This window comes from Eumetopias jubatus, unplaced genomic scaffold (assembly GCF_037043125.1).
Source record: "Eumetopias jubatus isolate StellerSeaLion01/CBP00866 unplaced genomic scaffold, mEumJub1_p1.0 scaffold_17, whole genome shotgun sequence".
Classification (NCBI taxonomy): Eukaryota; Metazoa; Chordata; class Mammalia; order Carnivora; family Otariidae; genus Eumetopias; species Eumetopias jubatus.
Genome location: NW_028274823.1, coordinates 51,794,530 through 51,813,591, shown reverse-complemented (window position 1 = coordinate 51,813,591; position 19,062 = coordinate 51,794,530). Strand labels below are relative to the sequence as shown.

The following is a 19,062-nucleotide window of genomic DNA, read 5'->3' as shown; positions in this document are numbered from 1 at the left end:
AATAAAAATAGAATTAAAAGGGAGACTGAAATTTACTTACTTTCATGAGAGACAAATGTATTGAGGTAATTGGCCACTACCTCATGCCAATGCACATTTATGGGCTCCTACTTAGTCTGCTTTTTGGCTAATTATCATACACCCATGTCTCTGGCATTTTCACTCGCATCATGCTGTGGAAGCACATGAAGATACGATCTTTGAAAGGAACCTGACTTACTGGCTTCTTTAAAACACAAACAAGTTCAGGAATCCAATGTGGAATTTTTATAGGAGCTGAACTCCATCCAGTCTCCAAGTGCTCATAAAATTCAAGGGCTTGTTTTTGCACATCCCTAAGTATAACACTTAATGTGCTGTTGTAACTTCCCAGCGCTCACTTGTCTAATAGGCTCTGAATCTAACAGTTTTACAGTTGGGGAAGACTCAGTGCTAGAAAAATGTCAGGCAAGTCTAATTAGGCTTCAGATCCCTTGGTTTGCGCTAGAGTTTAATTTAAAGTTACAATGATGTTTTAACATGTTTGCTTATACTTGACTAAAGAGGATTCATTATTTCAATGACATAACCTCCAGACAATGTTCTGGGAATTGATTTAAGATGTGGTGGTAATTCCAACAGCCTTAATGCAGAGTCGAACATCTGTAACAACATTTTACTCTACTTTTCATCGGCATTCTGTTTTCAAGCAAAAGCAAGGCAACATCCTCCAGAAACACTGGCCAGAGCTCTGGGCTTATTTCAAGATGATCATATATTTCACTGGATTTTTTTTTTTTTAAAGAAATCCCTTTCTTTATTGGCCTCGCCAGCTTGCAAACACCATGTCAGGGTTACCAATGCCTCTTTGGGGGCCTTTTGAGTAAAATGGGGCAAGGATTCCAACTTTCAGCTTTTCTAAACAGCCTAATGCTGACATGTGATGGATCCAGAGCTCAGGTCCAGCCTGGGACACATTCCCTCTTCCCCTTCCCCGTTTCTGCCACAGGGTTTGGGGGGATGACGCCCTTTGACACTTAAAGGTGAATTTGTTGGCCGGAGTTAAAAAAACACTTCAAAGCAAATAACCTCAGAAATGCAATAAAAGGCAAACAAACCATAAACATGAATCGACCGGCTATCTCCATTACATTATGAATCACCACATCTGGAGAAACCCACATCTGCACACACTTAGCAGGTCATTAGTAATGTCATATTCACACTGGAATCACTCAGAGTGAGCGGCATGCAAAGTGGCTTGAACGCAAAGGCATCTAGCTAACAGGGCTTCCGATGAAGGTCTTGAGCAAGCTGCTAGACTGGAGGCAGGGTCGTTTTAATTGTTATTTCTTGTCTGCTATGGCTTTTCTCTTTGATATTTTGCTGCCCAACAAGCTGAATGCATGCTGAAATCGACAACAGTACATCTGTCTTCTTCAACCGAGCTCAGCATGTTAAGATAGAACGCTGAAGCGTGCGGTTATTAAAAGAGGGGTGGGCTCCCCAACTCCTTCACCTGGCTCGGCCACAAGTCGAGGATTGTGAGTTGTGTCCTTGGACTCAAATGGGTCTTTGGGATAGCGTGATCTAGCTGCAACCTTGACTGCCAAACATTAACAAGAAAAGAAAATGGAAATGAATCCTTTGCGAAGTTTTTCATTAGGGAAGTTCCAAACGAGTTTTATCACCGAATAGAATTATAGCTTTCCATGAAAAGGGGAGTTTCTTCCTCACAGCTCAACTGCGGTTTTCTTTTACCCTGATGGCTTCTTGAAATTCTTTTTGCTGTGTTTTTGTCATCAATGTCAGAAGGGACAGTATGTCAGAAAACAATCTTGTTTGTGCAATAATTTCCAAAAACCTACAGAGTACCCTTCTCCCTATGACATACACGGACACCGAAAACTCAGTTTAGCAGCAAGACCAGACCAATTATTTCCTGAAGTCTCTGCTAGGATGCATCCTACTGAATAATCATTATATTCCAAGTCATCAATCCTCAAAGTTAAAGTATCGTTTTCATCTCAAACAGCAGGCTTGGTCAGCTTGGTCGTGATTGCTGCCTGACTTGTGTTAAAAGCCATGGGTTTGCCACTTCTAAGAAAGAAGGAGGTATAGCATCTCCTTGTATCATGAGTGATAAAAAGACAAGTGGGTGCATGTTTTCCATCTTTCAGGATGAGAATCTTGTTTTGCCCAAACCGAGGGTAAGGAGAGACTGGTCAAGTTGCCAGGCTAGGGACGTAATAGTGTGCTTCCTATATTCTGTGGGTTTACAGACTTTCTCCCCAAGAAAAATCATGTAAGTCATAGTAATACAGGCTTTTCCCAATATGCAGTTCACAATGGACAAAACTCCCAAGCTGACCCAACCTCTCTCTAATATGATGGAAAGCCTAAGACTGTCACCAGAAAATCTGGGCTACTTAATTCTCAAGGTCTTATAATGTAGCCACGAAAGAGCACTCCCTGGGTGGGAGCGCAGAATGGTGCCCGCTTTCTGGAGGGACGTCTCCTGTCTTATAATCATAGACTACCAGAACTGTAGCTGCCTGTCACACAAACCAGGTGGGTGAGGAGGTGCAGATGCTTCCAGAAGCAGTGAAGGAAAACAACAACAAGAACAACAAATGCTAGATAAACAACCCATACTGTGAGTTTGGTTTTCTAATTGCTGCACAGGAGCACTTGTATACTTGTACACAGTTGGTTCTGGAGGAGTCGCAGAAGCAGGGTAGGACGTGTGCCCATCAGTGAGGTTGAGCAGCTAAGGAGGCTAGGGCACAGTGAGGCCGGCACTGGAGCCAAGCTCTATGCCTAGAGGGTCATGAGCAGCTCAATATCAGAACACGGGGGAGTTGAAGTGGGTGATATCCTTGAAATGAGAGCTTCTGGTCTGGAAACCTTGGGATAACATATATCCCCCAGCAGATGGGTGAACACTTAGCAGTATTATTGGTAAGACCACTCAATAAACTTATATTTGAAAGATCATGGAGACTATTAATACACAGATAATGAAAAGAGGAAGGATGCTCAATCTCAAAAGCAATGCCAACAATAATAACATCTCCAACATATAACATATATAATTGTCTACAACGGAACAATCACTTCATTATTTACATTATCAGGCAGGACAATTTCACAACTTCTAGCTGAGAAATAGGAAATACATTTATTTGGAAAAGCTAGAGGATGTGGGTTGAAAATAACACTAACCTGCCATTATGGAACATGAGTTTGGAAGTGGCTCTGTGGACCCGAGCCCAGGCACAGGGGCAACTGCCCCCAGGTAGGCTGACAGGGCAGGGAGGGGAGGTTTGTTGCAGCTTTTTCATTTCTGGCTTTTGTAGAGCTAATAGGAGAAAGGGGAGGGAGACTTTAAGGAACAATAGGTTACGTAGAAGTTAATCACAGGGTGTATTTCTGGCTCTATTTACTGCCTGGGAAACCTGAATTGTGTAAGTTTGAGTCCATCAACACAGAGTAATGAAAGAATTCAGCTCCTACATGGGAGAGAGAGAAAAAAATACTATATAAATATACTAACAGAACCCACATGACCTGGATTGCAATGTTCTCTGTGGAAACGCCACAGGCCTAATGGATCCTATGAAATCACACAGGGTGGATTAGATGTTACCTACAGAACCCATGCCCCCCACCCATCTCAAACCATAAGCCTCATGTTCTGTATGCATCCTGGTAGGAGTCTAACATTCCTCAAGTTCCCCTGTATCTAGAATCTCAGCTCATATATCTTTGCAAAAAACTTGACCTGCTGTAATAACTTGCCCAATGCTCTGATCGGTATTGGGTAGAAAACTCCTTTTGGAGATCTGGTTGCCTTTGGCTCTTTTTTTCTTGGAACAGATTGTTTCTATCATCTCGAGGGCAAAGAAAAGTCTCAAGCAAAGACTAGATATTAGCTTCTCAGAGATGAGACGCAAAGATAAACAATGGGATTCTAAGAGCAAATACACGACTAACATGAGAAATGCAAGAATTTCCTTGAATTATTGCTGTGGAGTTTGGAGATTGGGAGGGCAGTATAAGATGGAAGATAACTTTTACTTTGAATCAAACTGGGGAGAAAAATACAGAAGTCCGACAAAACAGCCCCTTCTCAACTTTCCTTCTCTCCCTGTTCTTTACTGACACCAACAAGATACTAATGGCTTTGAAGCCAAAAAGTATAGGTATCTGACTCCTTTCTGTAGCTCCGGCACACGCGGTGCCTGTTTGTGGGGGACAAGTTTCAGAGTAGGGATGAGCTTGCCAAGTCCCTGGCACCAAGAGCTGCTTTCTTTCTTCTTCTATTTCTCAAGTTTCAGGGTCAGCAAACCGTAGTCTGGAACATGTTTTTGTATACTCCATAAGCTAAAACTGTTTTTACATTTTTAAGTGGTTGGGTGAAAAAAATCTAAGAATAATATTTCATAACACATTAAAGTGATAGGAAACCCAAATTGCAATGGCTATAAATAAAGTTTTATTGAAACATGGCCACAGTTGTTCATTTACCTATTGTCTATGGCCGTTCTCACTGTACAACAGAGTTGAGTCATTGCAATAGAGACCCAGTGGCCTGCAAAGCCTGAGATGTTTACTACCTGGCCCCGATAGAAATTTTTTGCTGATCTATGCTTTCATTTATCTTCTCATATTTTCCTAGCCGTCCAGTTTTTGAAAAGCACGATGTTCTTCCCGATCTGCCAAGATGACCAAACAACAAAAGGAACCCACGTGGAGCCCACGTCAAGTGCACAGATCTGGGGAAATTGGGAGGGACAGAGGTAGCTTAGCGCTCCGATTATCCCTACTATCCAACCTGCTAGGGGTCTGGCAGGTCCCCCGGCATTTGGGGAAACCAATCAGGTGAGTTTCGTATCTTCCAACTCAAGTGAAGTCAGATTCATCTACCTCGCACTTTGAGAATCAAGGCAAACCACATCTACCACGAGCAATTCCTTGAAGCTGTCAGTGTGTGCCTCAAGTCCACCCTGAGAGAGCCTGCACAAGACAACAGATTAACCATTAGACTAGATATGTTGAAAATATACAGCTTCAACCTTTCCCCAGCTAGCTCAGAGCGATATATAGATGATTATTTCAACCGTCAGCTGCCGCATAGATTTAAACCCCTGCGCAATAACTCCTGGATTCATCTGCCCCTTGTCAAACTTGCACGGCTTTAGTTGGAGGATACATGGTGTGGCAGTTTCACTGTGAATCCAGAATGATCCAGACGGCTGCTGTCTCTTTGTTAACAGGAAGCCAAACTGATGAGTTTGTAATGCATTTCTTATCAAAGGTAGTCTCGGAAAAAAAAAATGCGCCCCATCAGTTTGGTTAGAATTTCACATATAGTAGATTCGGGGCTTAATCAGAGCATCTCTGTTATTTCCATGAGGAAAATAGATAATTCTGCATCCATCCCATTAAAATCACTTTATGCTGATGAATTACAGTATTTATAAATTTATAATTATCTTTGATTTTTCCCCTCCTTCAGTATACTTAATAAAATCATCAGCTAGAGCCCAGAAAACAATGGTGCTTTGTAGATATGAGCATGCTAATATATATTTTTAAGTTAATGCCTATCTTTTTGAGCTGTGTGTCTAAAATGATCATAGCGAATAAAGGGATTGTAATTTTCAACTCATATGTTTAACAAAGACAAAATGGACTATAATGGAGTTTATGGAGCCTGTAAAGGAACTCTTCCTCTAATATGGTTCGTTATCAAATAGATTTGGATTTACCGTCGGATAAATCAGGTCCCTCTGAAATGTACCAAGAGTAAATAACTATATACTACTGAACACAGCTCCTGGCACATGGAGAGTGCTGCCAATTTTTTGTGCTGTTTATTCAGTATGTAAATGCCAGCATTAAAATAGCTATTTGTCCTGTCTTCATTTAAAATTCTGACATTTTATGCATCATGGTTTTTTTTTTTTTTTTTTTTTGCATTTTGATTTTTAAAAATTTTGCATGAAACTCTCTCTTATCTTGACTCCTGAGGGTTTTGGTGCCCCCTTAAATGTGGAGCCCAAGGCAAGTGTCTCCCTCTCCTTACTCAAGCCCTGGCTGTGCCCTGCCCATTTCCCCAGAGTGTTCTCAAAAACCTGCTGGTTCTGCCGCCCTGCCTGTCATTACAAAGAAGTTAGCTTAGTTTGTATCCGCCTGTGTGTCTATACACTCCCTTGTTCAGAAGTGGGCAAGGCAAATATAAAACAAGAGTTATCCTTTTGATCACTTCATGCTGTTTGCATGAGATTGTTAAGGAAGACCCTTGCAAGAAAGGTTTCCTTGTGGATTTACAAATTGTCAGACATCCAAAGGAGTGGAGAAAAGATTGTGCTGCCTCAGGAATCTGAGATTTGCCACCTGCCTGGGGTGAGAAACAGAACCGAGAGAAGGGGTCAGGTCTCTCATGGACTTAATTTCACACTTCACATCAAATTCTTCTGGCTAACACAATGTTGATTTACATTTTCACTTTGGGGCAAAAGTTTTTACTTGCTTATATGTTTTGATTCAGATGTTACCTTCCTTCTCTTTTTGTTTTTCCTCCCCCGAAACAGCTTCAAGCAAATATGACTGACTGGCAGCAAATGTCCACATTTCATTTCCATTTTCACTTTACTGTTTACATTTTAAAAATTAATGTTTGCTCCAATAATTCTATTTGAAGACCAGCCTAGTGTCTAATTGTGTCTAATAATGAAATTGTTTCCTAAACCATAAGATGTTATGCAGGTAAGGACCATCATTATTATTAATATCATTAATATTACTGGTTCATCCATAAACACCATATCTTCCATTGAGCCAGCTGTGTCAAGAGCCACCAAGAATTCTAATATGTATTCCAGATGGTGGCACTGATACTTTCTTTGAAACTCAGATAAAGGTAAAATGCATGGGTTTTTAGCGCAAGCTAGGTACACTCTATGGCCTGATGAAGAATGTTCTGCCAGAACACTTTAGAAGTACTGTATGTTTTTAACCTTGGGAGGTAAGGACCAGTCTGGATTGTGATTTTACACTAAACACAGCATTTAGTATATTTCTTAAGGGCATAGTCACCTTCTAAAGATGCTCTTGAACTATAAAATCATTATCTGCATTCTACTATAATTTATCCTCAGACAGATCCTGTGCAACATTTTAAAATGCTAGTGCATGGTAGGTTCCTTTCTGGTCAACACAGAGAACAAGGTAGAGAATGCAGGAGGAAGGCTGAAAGGGGTTTAGAGATATTCTGGTCTCATTCTCTTTGGGCTCAAGGCTACAGTAATATGCAGACCCAGAGCCAGGGCCCAGGTCTGCTGAATTCTAATCCAAACCAATTGCTGTCAGACTTCTGCGCATGAGAGTAGCATGAGAATACAAGTTTCTAGTCAGGCCTAAGTCCCACCTCTGATCCTTATTAGAGCTCTGATCTCAGACAAGTTACTCAACACCTCAGTGTCACAGGATCTGCTGTTATCCCTGCTGGACACATGTGGACACTGGGATTTGGGGATGCTGGGGGTTAAAAGAGATAATCAGGGGCCACATGCTGACAACCCGAGGACCAAATACTGTCCCAACATGCTCTGCTGGGCACAAATTCTGCTCCTCCACGGGATTTTTGTGTGTAGGGCAATCTTTGAGTCTGAAGCTTGTCCCTAAAAATATGCTTTACTAACTTCTGTTTGAAAATCTTGCAAAAGACTGGGCTTCCGTTCCAGGAGGGTAAAGTGTCTCATAAGGCGTGAGCCCACCAGTTGGTCAAACACGCCGGTGCTGGTACTCCAGCCACAGGGCAGGCATCCCCATTTTACATCTCTGGCCCTGGCTCCGATGACTCTCAAGTGTGCCAGGAGGATTGTAAGGTATGGGAGATCCTTCTACATATGTCAACCCATATTGAGCTGCAAGAAAGAGTAACAGTTAACACAGGCCTTGTGGCCACACCGCTGGGTCCAAACCCAGGTATTGGCAACTTGCCTAACCTCAGCTTTCTCACCTCTAAAATGGGAATACTCAGAGTACCTTCCCCATAGGGTTGTTGTGAGAAGGGACTGAAAACCTAAGAAGTGCTTAGAAGAATTCCTGGCAAGCTCAGGATAAATCTTACCCATCACTATTACCTTGGCTTTGAGTAATCAAAGTAATTAGAGCTCTCAGCCATTTGGTCCTTCTCCACAAAGCCAGTCTGCTCTTTTGACTTGGTTTTGCTCAGATGGGTTCATGTGCTCTCCTCTGCCTGGAGCAACTGATCCCGTATCTGTGCACTAGGACGGGGTGAGATTCAATTCCCACCCCACAGCCTCTGCTTTGGTTTGGCTGAGGCCCAAAGATTTCAGATGGCCCCAGTGAACTGCTCAGGTCAAAATAATTAGGCTGTGCCAAGTGTCATAAGAACAAAAAAAGCCAGAAAATGTTTAAATGGGCCTCAATTGGAGAAGGCTGGGACCATTCAGAGCAGTAACAAATGAAAGTCAGATGGGAACATGGAGAAAACCCACGGTTCCCTCTGAATTACAGGAAATTGGTACTGTCTGACTGTGAGGGGCTCTTTCCCTTGAATTTCTGGTGGGGGGTCACGAGCTGGGGGCATGCATGTGGGCAACGGTGGGGGTCAGGAGAGCGATGGGGCAGAGGGACAGTGACTCTTTCACTGTTCTTTCCCACAGGTCGTCTTTTCACCTACCTATACTGTCCATCCTTCAAGAAATAGGTTAACCTGCCTCCTCCAGGAAGACTTCCCTGGCAACTGTCATAAGATAGAATCCCTCCTTTCTCTACAAATCCCTTGGCATTTCTCATCTCACACCCCTGTGACATCTCCTTATATTTTGGCATTATAGTTTCTTTTCCACTTCAATATGTCCTATTCCCCAATTAGACTCAGAAGTTCCTTTACTGCAGTTTATGCATCTATGAATCTCTCACACAGTGCGGAGCCCCTGGTGATGTTCCTAAGAAACAGATCCTAGTTGCCAGAGAGGTGGGATCGCAAACGGAAGAAGCTCAAAGGGAGCCCAAGTTCGTCCCAGCTTGGATCAAAGGCGTGCCTTGGAAAGACACCTCCCTCCCAGAGGATCGGCATTCATTAAGTAGATGGGCATTTTCAGCTCTGATCTGCAATGGTCCTGGGCTTGATGCTCTCTCCTGTTACTTGACAGATATCACAGGAACCAGCCATGGATGGAAGGCCTCCTAACTCTCCAGCCAAAAACTGTGACCCAAAACTTCCTACCTGACTCAATCCCAAAGCACTACAGAATAAGAAAGCAGAATCCCTGATCCAAGAAAAGTGTGGCCTAGCTCAGTAGTTCTCAACCCTGCCTTTCAACAAAACAGGCTGGAAAACTTTGCAGAACACAAATGCTTCAGTCCCACCTCAGACCCTATTCAACAAAACCCATGAGAGTGGGGGCTGGGACTGGGCATGGCTTTTTCTTTTTCTTGTTTTAAAGATGCACAACAGGAGAGAGCCTCAAGTCTAGCTGGAGAGACAATTGCATTATATATGGATATTTTAGATGAAATAACAGTACAAAGGTGCTGCATGATAACGTCAGGTGAGGGCTAAAAGAAATGCCCCCTATGATGAGTGCTAGAAGATACGGGGTGGTCAGGAAAAAAAAGTCAGGCTTGAAACAAGGGTGGGGTGGACAGAGCTGTTAGCCTTGTTCAGCCACATACCCTCCGAACCAAACACGGGGCCTGGAACACTCAGGGCATAGAAGCCACGGCGCCGAAGCAGCTCAACAGCGGTGTGCTAGGTGGAGGGGCGAGCTTGGACAAAGGTGGGGAAATGGGAAGGTACTAAGCTAGGGAACTATAAGAAAATAAGTTTGGCTAAAGCAGCCAGATTTATCTAAAGGCACAGTCGGGGGTATAAGGGACAGACAGCCTAAGGCTTTAAATTCCAAACGACAGAACTGTGAATATTAGATGTCAATCTGAATCCTCTGGAAGTTACTTTTTCTTCAGTTTAAATACTCGGATTCTGAGAGGGCGGCAGGTGGTTTGCATCTAGGCAGGGTCTATCAAAAGCCCCTCACTCAGCCTCCTTTCTTGCTGCCCACTTAAAAATTATAAGGATCCAAGATAAGATACACACGTTGTGTGCCTGAAACTAAACACGAGAAGGAGGCCCCTGGCAAGAGTCCAGTTCCCTTGGAGGTCTCGTTTTTACTCTGGAGAGTGTATCTGACAGGAAAATAAAGTTATTTAATGCTTTGGAAAGGGGTTCTGTGAAACTCACAAGGCTGCTTCCTCAGAGCCGGGCCAGGTCGATCTAACCTTGACTCTGAGACACTATCTCCCATCTTCAACTATTCGAGAGGATCCTGTCCCATCTAAAAGGAACTGGGAGGAAAATCAGCAGGGTTTTGACTTGAACAAGAATACTGATTGCAGTCGACAGTTTGGAAAACATCTTCAACAAAACTAGAGCTTTCAGGTGGATTCACTGAGAAGGAAATGTTTCCCTCAATTCTCTACTCCTTGGTTTTTCTTAACCAATAACACTTCAGCATTTTCTCTGTCAAAAGCATAGAAGTGAATAAAAGAAGAATGTACATAATGTTGTCTGGACCCTTGACCTGTACCCCTTAGACCAGTATGCAAAAAAAATTTATAAACTCAAGAGAGAAAATTCTTGGGGCAACTGGCTGGCTCTGTCATGGAGCATGCACTCTTGATCTCAGGGTCGTGAATTCGAACCCCAGGTTGGGGGTAGAGATTACTTAAAAAAAGAGAGAGAGAAAATACCAAGTGGCTTTCCCAAATTAATGGTTTCAAATTTTAAAAAAGAAAACAAGAAAAATATTTGCATTCAAAGTTCTTTATAGTCTGATAGGTAACACTTAATAATGAACACAATGAACAAATAAATGAGTCGTCCTGGGACGTATTTTAATTCTTCCCTTGCATAACCCCAATAAATCCATTGTCTCCTATCCTCTCCTAGCCAGGAGGGACACCCCAACACCCTGTATAAAAGGAAGAGTGTAAGTTTAAAAAAAAAAGGAAAAAAAGCATAGTTTTGTCTTTCAAAAAAATGGAAACAGGCTGTGCGTGGATGAAAGAACAACAAAAAAAAAGTTTTCCTTGTACATTTGTTGTTTTGCTTCACTGATGCCCAAATTGATGAGCTGATCAGCCTTTGTGTGGACAATTTTGTTCTAAAAAAAACAACCTAAAACCTCTGATCCTGATTGTCAGAAATTTAGCTTTGGCCCAGTAAGAAAGCAACATTCTTTGGTTAACTTGGATTCTAAAGTAATTCTTGATGAAAGGGAATCACGTTAAAATTATTCTTATATAGCACACCAATCCACTACCTAAGCCACCTTTATAAAAATATCCCTCATTTATCCTGGTGTGGAACAAAGCCTAGGGAATTAATTTGTACAAATAAGTATTAAATAAAAATGGGGACTTGCCACATAGTAATCAGATGGTGGAGGTAATCCAGTCTTAGGGGTAAGAATCTGACATTGAGTGGTTACCTTTTAAAAACATAATAACATTTATTGAACTAGGATTTGTTCCAAATGAGCGTTAAATCATGCTAGTTGGATTTAAAGAAATCTTAGCGATGGAGAAGTGTTGTCTTAGTGGAGGTATATCTCCTCAATAAACAAACACACAAACTCAGTTTTAGAAATTCATTCTGGAGAAATAAAGGAATATCTGGAAAAGAAAAAGCAGAAAGTGTGTATGGGGGGGCTACCTAGACTACATCCAGGTAAAGGGTTTCATTTCTAGAAAAGCAGCGCCACCTGCTGGTCAATTGGCCTTTCAAGCCCCTCTGTGGTTTGCTGGCCATCATCTGTCTTGTAATCTGTGCATAAATATACAGCAGTATTTCTCAGCTGCTGTTATACATAAGAATTTTATTACCAGTCGGCAGATTTCTAACACACTGGTTGCAGTTTAATAATCCTCTATTACCTGAAGTATGGGTTATATAAAAACCTAGAATGTTAATTGTTGACAAACCAATTCTAATATGTAAAGCACTGTAAGTCACCCAGTAAATATCCAAATAAATCGAAAGGGATAGTTCTTTTTCCTCTAACAACGTGTTGTTAAACAACACAACTTGATCACTTACATAAAAATAATGTTCATGCATTTGGATGTACTAAGAAATCAGGAAAAATGCATTATAATCTTACTAACTGAGAGCTTTTCCTTCATTTACAATTTAGAGGAAAATATTTTTGCTGTGAATATTTTTTTCCCTTCCTTTAAAAAATGGACCTAAACCCAGGTGTCATTTAGGAAATTTTCTCATATAACAAAACCTGAGTTATAAATAACTAAGATTACATCTATAAAATGCTATATTTTTAAAATGGCAATAGAGAAGTCATGGAGAATATAAGTCACTGATACAGTGAGCAGAGAAACACTACCTGTCATTTTTCAGAAAAAGATCACACAAATGCGATAGCAAAGGAATACAATAAAAGGAAGAAACAGGAATGTGATAGGTGACTCTGATTATATCTGCAAAGGAAACTGTGATATAAATTAACACCCAAGCACCCACGAAAGGCATATTGTATGTAGCTTCCCCCACGAGTGATCGTTATGCAGCAGAGAAGACTGGTGATTTTGAAAGAACAGAAATAAAATGTAGGCTGTGAAATCTGGTGGTGATAACTAATGACCACACAACTTACAACTCTGATTTGATCTCTAACAGAAAAAAATAAAAAAGTACTCTACAGGATAGATGTATGCAATAGGGGCCGTATTTTTCACTTGAAACAAATAAACCCCAAATGGGATCAAAGGGCCCCAGCAAATGAAAAATGACAGTTCCTATGTTGCCCTGATTTGATCTCAAGCAAAACTACCATGCTGATAACATTCCAGAGCTTTGGAGGAAGGCAGGGCCTGGGTAAAGGATTTGGGCCCCATTTGGCCCCAATTCTCACACCAATCTCACTAATGAGAAAATCAACAAGAAGCAGAGCCCGACTATTTATAAAGCAATTTAGGAAAGGTGATGATGTGAAGTCTCAACACCAAGCAGACCTCAAAGATGGGTTGAGATCAAGACTATCATCAAGAAAAGAAATTCTGATAGAATTTGAAAGGAAAGAAATGTCATCTCTCCCCAACGTCTGTTCTCCTCTTGTTTGCTCTCCAGCATTCCTTCCATCTTCCAAGAATGCACCATCCATGTCCATGGTGGAGATGGAAAAGTCATAAGGCAGTTTCAATAAGATGAGGAATGATGAGATCAAAGTCACAGGTGCTCTATGGGATAGGTCCCGTTATTACCTCCATTTTACAGATGGGGAAACTAAGGGATAGAAAAGTCCAGAAACTTGCCCAAAGTCCCACAGTAGTAAGGGCTGATGTTTGCTTAGATGAAATGAGAAGAATAAAGACTCATACATGTGCAAGCCATTACTCTTATTATAGCAATTGGCACACACTGAGCATCCATTTGGTGAACATTTCAAAACATGACTGCTCCAGGAATGATTTCCAAAGTCCCCAGAAAACATACAAATCCCCCTGCTTCCCTCCCTTTCCCTACTCTGAGGTTCCCTAGAATTTCAGGCTTTAATTGCCAAGGAGAATCACTTAGCTCACTGCACAGTGAGATGAATGGCTTGGGAATCCCCAACTAGATAGCTGAGAAAAGACAGGAGGTGTCTGCCTATTGGATATCCATCTTCATCTTCATTGAAGAAATCTGTGAAGGAGTGGCCCTTCCAGCAACCAGTCCCTTGCACATGTCACATCCATCTCCCAAGACCTCCAGGCCACATGACCTGAGCTCCTTCCTCCACACCATCTGCATGCCTAGCAAGCCCGTTCAGGCATTTTCACAGGGTCTCTCTTCTCTGCAGGTCATCGTACCTGCTTTTCCAGGAACACCTGTTTAGGGCTTTGGCTTTGAAGCATCCCTGCTATCCCTGATCGGATGTGTTCTCTCAGTTGGACTTGTTATAGGCGATATGTGGAAATTTACTCATCTGCACTGAAGAAATGGCCAGATCAACCTTGACAAAATGCAGAGAGCAATTCAAAGCCACTCAAAGGTAAGAAAATGAATGCTTGGTGCAGTCTGAGCTCTGCAAGCAATCTGGAAAGCTCTCTGCCCCCTCCTTGTCTCAAGCAGAATAAACAGAATCATGACAATAGGAAATTGCCATGAGACACACTCAGCCTTTGGACACCTTGAGGTGGGAAGAATTGTCACTTGGGCACTGGTGGGTTCGATCTGCCTACCTTAAGTCAGGGTCAATGATCCTAATAGTCATGAGTGGCCTGAAATCTTTCTCCACATTTGGGTGGGCAGACAGCTCTCTGCAAACCCATACCTCTCCTCATATTGGCCCTACCCCATGCATTAGTATTTTTGTGCCACCCTCACTCACAAGAGAACGATCAGGCTTATTAAATGCAAATGTCACAAGTCCTTGATTTTCTAGGACAAATGCCCTACATACACATGTATCCTTCATGTGATGGTATCCCTCTCTCTCCTCATTTGATACTCTGACAGGGCTTTGCCTACTGTGATTTAATTCTGCCTAGATCTTTTTTAGTCTGGATCTGATTTAATCGCTTCTAGATCTTCTTTCCCAATATTTAACCTTCACAAAGAATATGGATTGTACCTGCTAGTTGATAATTTTCAAGAGCCATCAGTTATGTCCTTGATTTTCTTGCTACATTTCCCCTTTATTCTCCTTGTATCATATGTGTGTGTGTGTGTGTGTGTGTATACACATCGCTATAAATTGTTTAGAGAGTTTTAGGAAACTTCACGGATCTGGGCAGTCCTGCTTCTGGCATACCACCTATTCCTTCAACTGATGATTGAGAATCCCTTCATTTATTCATTCTTTCACTCATCAAATATTTACTGAACTGGAATCTTTCAGGCCATTTCCTACTCAGGTATTCCTGCCAACACATGAAGCCCAGCCAAGGATGCCAGCATGCTGCGTTTCTGACCTTGGAGGGAAGGAAGGCAGTCCCTGTGTCCTTTCTTGACTGAGTGCAATTCAACAGGCGCCGGCCCAGAAAGCTGCCATTGGCCAAAGTGGAGATCACTTTAATGTAAGCAGTCAGCTTCACTGCCAGAGGATGGTCCACACTCTGGTCTACAGATGCCCTTCTATGCACTGTTGGTGCATCTTGTGTAGCTCGAGCTCCAGGAAGCAGTCTTTCTCACTTCACTTAAAAGTCGGCTCAGTGCAACTGACTATCCCTAATGTAGATCTGCTTCAGAAGCTTCCACTTTGAGTTTGCATAGAGTTTTCTCTAGGAATATTTGGTAGTATTTGCCCTGCAATATTGAAGGGGATAGGATGGGGGCCTTCGGGTTTACCAGAAGAGGTCAAGGGAGTTTCTCTATTGCTGTTTCCGTTGTTTGCGGGAGGAGAGCTCCTTCTGTGGATGACCAAGGGAGATGCTCTTGAGAAGAAAGGTCTCTGAGTCTCCAGACCCTTCCCCTAGTTTGTCTGAGCTGGACTTCAGAAGAATGGTCTCCCCAGAACAAGAATCTATGGGCGTGTCTAGAATCTCCCTCCAAACCAGGCACCATCTAGCTATTTACAAAAAAAGTCTCTCTAATGCTCTCTGGGATCTTAAATGTGCAGGTATGACAATGCCGGACTTGTTTCTGCACAGTTTCCTCTTGGGAAAATGGCTGACTGGGCAAGCAGAACCCTTATAAGTAAATGTGGGGATGGAGGATTCCCTGATTATCTACGAAATTCACCATACTGGTTTGGGAGAAAGCCCTGGAGAGAGGAGAAACAGTACACAGCCAACTGGGTGGGCGCATTCTGCCTCATTCCACTTCCAGAAGCTGGCATTCTTGGCAAGTATGCCCCAGCACTGTCCAGGAGCCCAGGACTCTACTGCTTTTCCACGCCATTTTAATGACCCTTTGAGGTCAATAGGTCACGTTTGGCCAATGTACAGTCACAAGTACAAAGGTCTTGTGCACAGAGAAATAAAAAGGAAAAGAAAATTGTGCCCTGGTACTTAGATATGCCATGTGACTTCCTCAGGCTCTGTGTGGCAGTACTTCACAAGAAATGTGTTTTGTATTTCCACTGGAGTAGGATAAGTGGTTGGAAACTACAGTGGATTTTCAGTGAATGGGATGTGAAGGACTTTATTATTTGTTTCCTCCATAGATGTAAAGAGACATGCTGTCTCCCTGAGAAAGACGGGAGGAGAAAGGTCTCATTGCCAGACACGCGGATTTGAAAAATAATTTTCATGAGCTCTAGCTGAAGCTACCACGTGCAGCTTGAGCCAAGACCTTCGGGGCTGGTCACCCGTCCCTGCTGGTGGCGCCCACTTGTTTCTGCCGTCCAGCCTGGGCCAACAGCATTCGTGGCAACAGTTGGGAGCTGCCTGCCTCCGTCCCTGTCAACGCACTCAAGATGTGAGTCTTATTGGAAATGGGAGGATGACGAGGCAGGAAGAAGAAATGGGGGTTAGAAAAAGAAAATAGATGGAGGAGACCCCAAGACTGGGGATAATGGATGCAGCCTGGTAGGTCTCCAGTCTCAGCTGAGGCTTTAAATTCCCCTCCAATAGGGGCGTCTGGGTGGCTCAGTCGTTAAGCGTCTGCCTTCGGCTCGGGTCATGGTCCCAGGGTCCTGGGATCGAGCCCCGCATCGGGCTCCCTGCTCCGCGGGAAGCCTGCTTCTCCCTCTCCCACTCCCCCTGCTTGTGTTCCCTCTCTCGCTGTGTCTCTCTCTGTCAAATAAATAAAAATCTTTAAAAAAAAAATAAAAATCTAAATTCCCCTCCAATCGAAGAAAACTCTACTGAGCCCAAACAGGAATCACAACGGCTGGGTCAGCTGGGGAGAATTAAGCTCAAGAAATTTAACTAATGCAACTCAACTGCTTCAGAGCCATTAATTAAACTTTCTTTAAAAAGATTTGAACTTCAAAATTAAAAAAAAAAAAAGATTTGAACTTCTCAGATCTGCATATGGATAATGTGCTTCAGCTGCAGAGTCCTGGCAGCTGTAGCTTACGCCTTCCTTTCCTAGGGCAATTCAGAGCGGCTCCCTCGGCCTCCTCCTGCCACAGCCTCTCCAGGTCTTCCCCACCCTCGGCGGGGGGGGGGGGGGAGGGGAGTCTCCCAACTACCTCACCAGCCCAGCCCCTTCTTCCACAGAGCCCCTGGAAGACTTCCTAAAACAAAGCCTCTGTGGTCCCTTTCCTGATCAAACACCTTGAATGCATTCTATTGTGTTGCAGATGAAGAACAAAACCCCTTCAGGATTCCTCTCCCTGAAAATAGGTCTTAGTCTCCAGCCTAACTGGGTGACCAGAGGTTCAATGGTTCAACCTTGTATCTGAGTAACTCAACTAGCTCCACAGCCCACGGAGCCATCCAGCTTGTTCTGGAATCCCAGCCCCAGCTGCGGACTCAGGCAGGACCCCAGGCAAGTTATCGAACCCTCTCTGGGCCTTAGTTGTTTCATCTGTAAATGGCACGGTTTATAGGTGCCTCAGTTTACCGCTGCCTCGACCACAAAGAACTGTTACTACCTCCCTAAAATGAGGATTAAATTCGTATTTGTAAAAGATATCGCGTCCGCAATGCAGAAAACGCTATGTGTTAAATTTAACAACATACACACACATATATAGGCGCGCACACACACACACACACCCTTGCTGTGTTCCCCTTGCACACGGTAAGATCAGCCACTACACCGAGTCTAGTCTCCATGGGAATCTAAGTTAAGCACTAGCCACCTAATACCACCACATTAAGAAGCCTCGGGTTCTGCATGATGGAGGGCCAATATGATAATAGATCTGCCTGGAGAATGGGCCTTTACTCAGATAAGACAAAAACATCAACCACTCCCCAAAAAGTGAAAGGGATTTTTTGGCAAATCCTAGCAAGCCTCACCCTTCCCTCCTCACGGATACGTCTGATCTGTTTATAATCTCCAATCCACTCCATTCTGAAAAGGGCTCCCATTAGGCTCATTGCTTCTAGGCTTAAATTCGAGTCAAAGATCCCAAACTCTTAAGATCTTTCCTATGAGCGTGCTGGCAAACATCTTGAATTTGTTGGGCCAGATGACAGACGTCCATCTCAGATGAAGGAAACATCCGAGTGAAGCGATGGGCACCATCCGAGGAGGAGGAGGGAGAATCCCCGGGCATGACTGAGACCAGGCGGGCTGCACATCAAGTGTTCATTTCCATCTGGGTCGGACTTGAAGGCAGGACGCAGTGGAGCCCGTGCAGCCGCCCCCCAAGACTCTCGTCAGTGTCTTTACACAATTATCGGTCTGATACTAATTTGAGACGATGCCCAATCGCATCACAACAAATTAACCACAGACATGCGATGGCAATCAACTCAGGGGGCTATCCTGAACGCCGGCTGGGGGATTCCCTGTCTCCACGAGCCACACGCTCCCACAGATGTTTCTAAAAGCCTCTTCCCAGAGGCCCATTTAGAGAGAAATTAAATGCAACTTTGACTTAATTAACGTTTTAAATGATAATGAATACAATGTAGATTCATAGGAGGCATTTACATTGTGTTGTAAAATTGATAAAAATTTAATAACTCTTTGTTAATAAGTTATGTCTCCCCAGACCCATAAAGCCTAAGGCACTGCAAACTCCAGACTGGGTCTAATCCAGGCTCCTGGTGCAGGTGGAGGAGGGAGGCAGAGATGGACTTGACATTTGCTCCAAGCCTGCTCTAATTCAAACCTCTGCTTGTTCATCAGTACTTTATTTCATACAGTAAAGGTCAGGATTTGGGCTCAAGGCAGAGCCTTGACAAGAGAACTCAAGTGAAAGGCGGACTGGTCCTGGCATCTGTCGCCCGAGATAGTGGAGGAAGGGGGGAGATGGAGAACTAACTGGCCACATCCGTCCTCGTCCATGGAGGTAAGATGGAGAATCTGATGCCCAGTGGTAGGAGCTGTCAGGCTGAGTATCGTGACAACCGGCCACCGTCCAGAGTAAAAATGCAAACATAATTTCCATGTCACCTTGCAGAAGGACCTCTGCTCAGCCTATT

General features: G+C 43.2%; 1 protein-coding gene across 29 annotated transcripts in view; it reads right to left on the bottom strand.

Moving 5' to 3' along the window:
- KCNMA1 (potassium calcium-activated channel subfamily M alpha 1) overlaps nucleotides 1-19,062 on the bottom strand; it is a 744,082-nt gene that overhangs the window by 93,365 nt on the left and 631,655 nt on the right. For 3 of the 29 annotated variants that reach the window (XM_088020040.1, XM_088020045.1, XM_088020043.1), the window contains one exon: nucleotides 1,499-1,585. The exons of the other annotated variants lie outside the window; for them this stretch is intronic. In XM_088020040.1, the coding sequence (XP_087876166.1) occupies nucleotides 1,499-1,585 (87 nt within the window). The remainder of the gene's footprint in view (nucleotides 1-1,498; nucleotides 1,586-19,062) is intronic. 29 annotated transcript variants of the gene reach the window in all.